Source organism: Brassica rapa, unplaced genomic scaffold, assembly GCF_000309985.2.
Source record: "Brassica rapa cultivar Chiifu-401-42 unplaced genomic scaffold, CAAS_Brap_v3.01 Scaffold0895, whole genome shotgun sequence".
Taxonomy (NCBI): domain Eukaryota; kingdom Viridiplantae; phylum Streptophyta; class Magnoliopsida; order Brassicales; family Brassicaceae; genus Brassica; species Brassica rapa.
Window position 1 is genome coordinate 1 of NW_022610831.1, and position 8,773 is coordinate 8,773.

The 8,773-nt window shown below is 47.5% G+C and overlaps 1 protein-coding gene across 1 annotated transcript; it reads right to left on the minus strand.

The window, feature by feature from the left end:
* Window positions 1-4,368: 4,368 nt before the first annotated feature.
* On the minus strand, window positions 4,369-8,432 carry LOC117131304. Its single transcript, XM_033283555.1, has 3 exons — window positions 6,651-8,432; window positions 4,733-6,578; window positions 4,369-4,463 (listed from the first exon to the last, which is right to left on the minus strand). The coding sequence occupies exons 1-3, from the start codon at window positions 7,272-7,274 to the stop codon at window positions 4,369-4,371; spliced, it is 2,565 nt and encodes an 854-aa protein (XP_033139446.1). The 5' UTR covers window positions 7,275-8,432.
* Between the last annotated feature and the right edge of the window lie 341 nt (window positions 8,433-8,773).

The window sequence follows — 8,773 nt, forward strand, 5'->3', positions numbered from 1 at the left end:
GGTAATTTTGGCCCACGTGGGCTGTCTGATCAGTACACAAAGGACGTCTGTGGGTGTCCGCCAGCACACGCAGGATATCCGTGGCTGTCCGTGTGTGTCCGTGTGTGTCTGTGTGTGTCCATCAGCACAAACAGGACGTCCGTGGCTGTCCATCAGTACACATATCAGCACGCTGGCCCTTCCTGTGGACTGTTCGGGTGATTTTGGCCCACAGGGGATGTCTGTTCAGTACACACAGGACGTCTGTGGGTGTCCGTCCGCACACACAGGATGTCCGTGTGTGTCCGTCAGCACACACAGGACGTCTGTGGCTGTCCATGTGTGTCCGTGTGTTTTCCGTCAGCACACACAGGACATCCGTGGCTGTCCATCAGTACACATATCAGCACGTTGGTCCTTGGACTTAGCACGCTGACCCTTCCCATGGACTGTTCGGGTAATTTTGGCCCACGTGGGCGGTCTGTTCTGTACATACAGGACGTCCGTGGGTGTCCGCCAGCACACATGACGTCTGTGGCTGTCCGTGTGTGTCTGTGTGTGTCCGTGTGTGTCCGTCAGCACACAGGACGTCCGTGGCTGTCCATCAGTACACATATCAGCACGCTGGTCCTTGGACTCAGCACGCTGGCCCTTCCCGTGGACTGTTCGGGTGATTTTGGCCCACGTGGGCTCTCTGTTCAGTACACAAAGGACGTCTGTTGGTGTGCGTCTGCACACACGGGATGTCTGTGTTTGTCTCTCAGCACACACAGGACGTCCGTGGCTGTCCGTCAGCACACACAGAACGTCCGTGGCTGTCCGTCAGTACACATGACGTCTGTGGCTGTCCGTCAGCACACACAAGACGTCTGTGGGTGTCCGTCAGCACACACTGGATGTCAGTGGGTGTCCGTCAGCACACACAGGACGTCCGTGGCTGTCCATCAGTACACATATCAGCACATTGGTCCTTGGACTCAGCACGCTGACCATTCCCGTGGACTGATCAGGTGATTTTGGCCCACGTGGGCTGTCTGTTCAGTACACACAGGACGTCCATGGGTGTCCGCCAGCACACACAGGACGTCTGTGGCTGTCCGTGTGTGTCCGTCAGCACACACAAGACGTCCGTGGCTGTCCATCAGTACACATATCACCACGCTGGTCCTTGAACTCTGCACGCTGGCCCTTCCCGTGGACTGTTCGGATGATTTTGGCCCACGTGGGCTGTCTGTTCAGTACACACAGGACATCCGTGGGTGTCCTTCAGGACACATAGGACGTCCGTGGGTGTCCGTCAGCACACACAGGATGTCCATGGCTGTCCGTGTGTGTCCGTGGGTGTCCGTCAGCACACACAGGACGTCCGTGGCTGTCCGTGTGTGTCTGTGTTTGTCCGTCAGCACACACAGGACGTCCGTGGCTGTCCATCAGTACACATATCAGCACGCTGACCCTTCCCATGGACTGTTTGGGTGATTTTGGCCCACGTGGGCTGTCTGTTCAGTACACAAAGGACGTCTGTGGGTGTCCTTCTGCACACACGGGACGTCTGTGTGTGTCTGTCAGCACACACAGGACGTCCGTGGGTGTCCGTCAGCACACACAGGACGTCCGTGTGTATCCGTCAGCACACACAGGACGTCGTGGCTGTCCATCAGTACACATATCAGCATGTTGGTCCATGGACTCAGCATGCTGACCCTTCCCGTGGACTGTTCGGGTGATTTTTGCCCACGTGGGCTGTCTGTTCAGTACACACAGGACGTCCGTGGATGTCCGTCAGCACACACAGGACGTCCGTGGGTGTCCGTCAGCACACACAGGACGTCCGTGTGTATCCGTCAGCACACACAGGACGTCGTGGCTGTCCATCAGTACACATATCAGCATGTTGGTCCATGGACTCAGCATGCTGACCCTTCCCGTGGACTGTTCGGGTTATTTTGGTCCACGTGGTCTGTTTGTTCAGTACACACAGGACGTCCGTGGGTGTCCACCAGCACACAGAGGATGTCCGTGGCTGTCCGTGTGTGTCGGTGTGTGTCCGTCAGCCCACACAGGATGTCCGTGGCTGTCCATCAGTACACATATCAGCACGCTGGTCCTTGGACTCAGCATGCTGACCCTTCCCATGGAGTGTTCGGGGGATTTTGGCCCACGTGGGCTGTCTGTTCAGTACACAAAGGACGTCTGTGGGTGTCCGTCTGCACACACGGGACGTCTGTGTGTCTCTGTCAGCACACACATGACGTCCGTGGCTGTTCGTCAGCACACACAGAACGTCCGTGGCTCTCCATCAGTACATATATCAGCACGCTGGTCCTTGGACTCAGCACGCTGGCCCTTCCCTTGGCTGATTTTGGACAACCATAGACTGTCCGTGTGTGTCTGTCAGCACACACAGGACGTCTGTGGCCGTCCATCAGTACACATATCAGCACGCTGGTCCTTGGACTCAGCATGCAGGCCCTTCCCCAGGACTGTTCGGGTTATTTTGGCCCACGTAGGCTGTCTCTTCAGTACACACAGGACGTCTGTGTGTGTCCGTCTGCACACATGGGACGTCTGTGTGTGTCTCTCAGCACACACAGGACGTCCGTGGCTGTCCATCAGCACACACAGAACGTCCGGGGCTGTCCATCAGTACACATATCAGCACGCTGGTCCTTGGACTCGGCACGCTGGCCCTTCCCGTGGACTGTTCGGGTGATTTTGGCCCACGTGGGCTGTCTGTTCAGTACACACAGGACGTCCGTGGATGTCCGTCAGCAGACACAGGACGTCCGTGGGTGTCCGTCAGCACACACAAGACATCCGTGGCTGTCCGTGTGTGTCCGTGTGTATCCGTCAGCACACACAGGACGTCCGTGGCTGTCCATCAGCACACATATCAGCATGTTGGTCCTTGGACTCAGCATGCTGACCCTTCCCGTGGACTGTTCGGGTGATTTTGGCCCACGTGGCCTGTCTGTTCAGTACACACAGGACGTCCGTGGGTGACCGCCAGCACAGAGGACGTCCGTGTGTGTCCCTGTGTGTCCGTATGTGTCCGTCAGCACACACAGGACATCTGTGGCTTTCCATCAGTACACATATCAGCACGCTGGTCCTTGGACTCAGCACGCTGGCCCTTCCCATGGACTGTTCGGGTGATTTTGTTCCACGTGGGCTGTCTGTTCAGTACACACAGGACGTCCGTCAGCACACACAGGATGTCCGTGGGTGTCCGTCAGCACACACAGGACGTCCGTGGCTGTCCGTGTGTGTCTGTGTGTGTCCGTCAGCACACACAGGACGTCCGTGGCTGTCCATCAGTACACATATCAGCACGCTGACCCTTCCCATGGACTGTTCGGGTGATTTTGGCCCACGTGGGCTGTCTGTTCAGTAGACAAAGGACGTCTATGGGTGTCCTTCTGCACACACGGGACGTCTGTGTGTGTCTGTCGGCACACATAGGACGTCCGTGGCTGTTCGTCAGAACACACAGAACGTCCGTGGCTGTCCATCAGTACATATATCAGCACGCTGGTCCTTGGACTCAGCACGCTGGTCCTTGGACTCAGCACGCTGGCCCTTCCCTTGGCTGATTTTGGACAACCATAGACTGTCCGTGTGTGTCTGTCAGCACACATAGGACGTCTGTGGCTGTCCATCAGCACACATATCAGCACGCTGGCCCTTGGACTCAGCATGCAGGCCCTTCCCCAGGACTGTTCGGGTGATTTTGGCCCACCTGGGCTGTCTCTTCAGTACACACAGGACGTCTGTGTGTGTCCGTCTGCACACACAGAACGTCCGTGGCTGTCCATCAGTACACATATCAGCAAACTGGTCCTTGGACTCGGCATGCTGGCCCTTCCCATGGACTGTTCGGGTGATTTTTGCCCACGTGGGCTGTCTGTTCAGTACACACAGGACGTCCGTGGATGTCCGTCAGCACACACAGGACGTCCGTGGGTGTCCGTCAGCACACACAGGACGTCCGTGGCTGTCCGTGTGTGTCCGTGTGTATCCGTCAGCACACACAGGACGTCCGTGGCTGTCCATCAGTACACATATCAGCATGTTGGTCCTTGGACTCAGCATGCTGACCGTTCCTGTTGTAGGCACAGGGGGGTAATCCACGAATTGATAGAATGGTGGAACCAAGGTTTAAACCTGAAAACAAAGAGAACCGATTTTTATGAGTTTTTAGAGTCTTATAATGCAAACAGAAACAATTATGAAAACTAACGAGATGATGATGATAATGATAATAAAACAAGATAAATAAACAAAGGATAGGATGCAATCAAGCTGCTGGTTGTGTAACACTCTCAGCTTGATCAAAGGATGGTTGAAGTGGAATGAGATGGAGCTTTGCTTGCTGGTTGTGTAACTCTCTCAAGCTTGGCCAGTGGTTGGGATGGACGAAATGGATTGATAGACACCACAAAGATCTATGGAAGGGATCTTTGATAAGCCTGGTTGCTCGGGAGCTGTTTCTCACACACTCAAAAGACTTAGAACAATAGTTTTGACAAAACTAGAAAAACTGTATTTTCATTCATAAAAGTTCAAGGGTGATTTACAATGAAGAAACAACTTGAGCTTTATAGGCTCGACTACTGGGACTCTCTAACAGTCATAAAATGACATAAGGAAACTAATAAAGTCGAAATAATAAACTTGGAAGCAAGGGAATTGATGGCTCCATGAAAACTAGCCGTTGGAGGCTTTATGATGAGAATCTTGGCCAAATGAATGTAGATTGTGTTCTCCTTGTATCTGGACGGTTTGAGGGGATAACTAAGCTTCCTGGGAACCTTCTTGATGGTTTGGAGGGTGCTGAGGTCGTGCCTAATCTGAAGGAAAAAGAGCTGTTGGAGCGGGATGGCAAGAAGCTCCAAATAAGGCAAGTTGGGGTTAATGAGGATCCTCCTGATCCTATGTGGGCTGGTGCATGGAATGAACTTATCTGACTCTTCTGAACCATTGGATAGACTTCCTGAATGCATAGATATATCTCCTGGTCGCCATTGTCTAGTTTGAAGCTGATTGGACCGGTTAGCTTCCAATTGAGGCAAGTGTAGAACTGGTTTGACCGGTTTTGGAGATTGGATCATAACTTCAAAATTCCGGGGCCATTTCTCCTGATCTTGGGCTTTCTGGAAACCTGAGAGATCCCTCTTGAATCCTATGATGGGCTTTGGTTCAGGAAGCTCCTTCCTTGGGCTGGAATTGCCTTCTAAAGTCGGATACTCGCAGATGGACGGGCTGGAAAACCTCTGACTTGTAAAACTCATAACTTCTTGCTCCGTGAATATTTTTGCTCGATTCCAATTGGTATGGACTCCTTCGTGAGTGTAAAATCCAATAAAATTAGTTTCATATTTAAATTCCTTCTGGTTGTAGAGATATACGCCTTGGACTGAACCTCGGTCGCTGGTACCTCCTAGATGGCCGGTTTGGACGGTTTGGTGAGACTCTGGTTGAACCATGGATTTCGTGACCACAACATCCCCTCCCTCTTGACAAGGTTTCGACCTCGAAACTATGTAACCTGCACCAAGATAGAGCAAGTCAGCTTTCATCCTCTTTTGAGATTCTAAAACCTTACCTTGGAACTGTTTCGGTTTGGGAATGGAATTTGTATCAGGTGGTTCTCCTTTGAGAAAATAGGAATGGATCACGCCTCTGCTCTGGACATGGTCATTTCTTATCCTCTGGAGTTGATGGTCCTTCAAATTTTTGGTGGCCACGTTTCTGATCATCTTTGGAGTTGATCCTCCTAGCAACATAAGATAATCTGGTGGGATTTCTTTGAAGCTTTCTTCTTTGCAACCTGAAAAATTCTCAACATTCTGGACAAAAAGCAAGTGCATTATATCTGTCATTGAAATATTAAGAAAATTCAGATCTAAAAGGAATCTTACCATAGGTTTTGGAACTTGAACAATGGATTGTTCAGATTTCGGTTTCCACTTAGAAGTGGGTTCATGGCTGAGCTTAGGGTCTGGTTCTTTCTTTGGAACTACAATAAGCTTATAGCTTTCATTTTTTCTCCCTGTACCAAGAACACACACGTCAGTACTAGTATCCAAAGGTGGTGTTAGAAACTTACCTTGGTGGGATACTTTTATGACCGGTTTTGCTTCTTTAAGCAACATGGACAGCTTTGTGTCTTGAGCCATCTTCTGGTCTATCACAAGGGTGACGCCTGGTGATTTCTTTCTTTTGAATTCTTGCTCCTTAAGTCCTGTTACATCACCTTTTGACAAAGACAAGTGCATTACACAAGATCTTGGAACCAATAAATCAGATTGAATAAAACTATCACTTTTCATAGATAAATCTGTTTTCTCTTCTAGTGATGTTTCTATCAATGCTTGCTTAGTAGGACAAACTACAGCATAGTGTCCTTTCTTATGACATCTATAACATGTCTGATATTTCAAATTCTCAGAGTTAGAAGACTTACCTTGGCTTGTTGGCTCTTCTTTATTTGTGTTTAAAATCTCCTTGTCTTTTGGACTTAAATCATGGACAACTTTTGATCTCAACAAGGATGTTGAGTTCGTCTCTTTCTGGACCTCAGGACCTGTCTTAACATTCTTGGACAAAGACAAGGGACTCATACAAGTGGTAGATCATTCATTAACTGATTTATCAAGTATAGGACTTACCTTAGCCTTTACTTGGACAATAACAGGTTCTGGCTTTTCTTTGGAAACATGAGTTAGATACCTCCTTGGGTATATCTTTCGGATCTTAGAACTTGTGAGTTCTGGTGAAAATTCATCCCTCATGACTTCCTTAAGATCTCTCCACGTTTTGATAGCTGGCTCCTTGTAAAACAATCTATCATCTTCTTCTTGTACCCACCATTTAAAGGCATTACCTCTTAGTTGATCAATGGCATAAGATAGTCTCTCTTCTTTCAGAATGTTGTTGTAGTGAAACCATTCATCAAGGTTCCTCTCCCAAAATAGGTAGCTTCTTCCTCCTGAAAATGTAAAGAGTTCAATTTTATCAGCAAAAGATTTATGATCAAACTGAGAATTAGCAACATGATGAGTATGGGTTTGAGAAGTTGGATGTTGATTGATCCTTGAAGGATCTGGTGGCTTGGGCTCAACGTAGACAGCCTCTGGTGCATCTCCAAATCTCCTTTCTCCTTGCTGTGGACGTTGGACTCGTGCCTTGTTTCTTTTCCTCAACTGAGCAATCCGATCATTGATCTCTTGCAAAGCTGTCAACTGTTGGTTCTGTTTGGCCATCTGACTTTGGCAGTGTGTTTTTCCTACCATGGCTTCCTGAAAACACTCTCAAAGATCAAGTGAAGGTATGGAAAAATCCTGGTCGAATCAAAATAAGAACCAAAAATGCAAGCTAATTAAAATTAAACAGAAAAAAATTGCAATTATGAACCGAAATGAAATAAACTATGCTAAAATAATTTTTCTTTTGGTTTTCTCAATGCAAAAACGAAATGAATCAATATGGAATGACAATTAACACAAGTGAAAAGAAAATATGGAAAGAAAACTAACACTTATTTTTTTTTTGAATTTTCTTATGCAAGAAACAAATATGGAAATGCAGATTTTTTTTTTTTAAATGAATGCACAAAATCTAAATATGGCAAGTGGAGCTGGGGGAATGAATGCAAACAACTAGACAAGTATTTCAAAAGAATTTCGTGGATCAAACTAGACAACTCCTTCTTCTTTAGTTTTCTTTTCTTAAGAACAACAATAACAATGCAAAAACTGTTTTTTTTTTTTAAATGAAAACAAATGCAAACAAATATGAATGATGCAAGGATAGAGTGACCTGATTCAGGAGCTTCAGCTCTGATACCAAAAATGTTGTAGGCACAGGGGGGTAATCCACGAATTGATAGAATGGTGGAACCAAGGTTTAAACCTGAAAACAAAGAGAACCGATTTTTATGAGTTTTTAGAATTTTATAATGCAAACAGAAACAATTATGAAAACTAACGAGATGATGATGATAATGATAATAAAACAAGATAAATAAACAAAGGATAGGATGCAATCAAGCTGCTGGTTGTGTAACACTCTCCGCTTGATCAAAGGATGGTTGAAGTGGAATGAGATGGAGCTTTGCTTGCTGGTTGTGTAACTCTCTCAAGCTTGGCCAGTGGTTGGGATGGACGAAATGGATTGATAGACACCACAAAGATCTATGGAAGGGATCTTTGATAAGCCTGGTTGCTCGGGAGCTGTTTCTCACACACTCAAAGACTTAGAACAATAGTTTTGACAAAACTAGAAAAACTGTATTTTCATTCATAAAAGTTCAAGGGTGATTTACAATGAAGAAACAACTTGAGCTTTATAGGCTCGACTACTGGGACTCTCTAACAGTCATAAAATGACATAAGGAAACTAATAAAGTCGAAATAATAAACTTGGAAGCAAGGGAATTGATGGCTCCATGAAAACTAGCCGTTGGAGGCTTTATGATGAGAATCTTGGCCAAATGAATGTAGATGGTGTTCTCCTTGTATCTGGACGGTTTGAGGGGATAACTAAGCTTCCTGGGAACCTTCTTGATGGTTTGGAGGGTGCTGAGGTCGTGCCTAATCTGAAGGAAAAAGAGCTGTTGGAGCGGGATGGCAAGAAGCTCCAAATAAGGCAAGTTGGGGTTAATGAGGATCCTCCTGATCCTATGTGGGCTGGTGCATGGAATGAAATTGTCTGACTCTTCTGGACCATTGGATAGACTTCCTGAATGCATAGATATATCTCCTGGTTGCCATTGTCTAGTTTGAAGCTGATT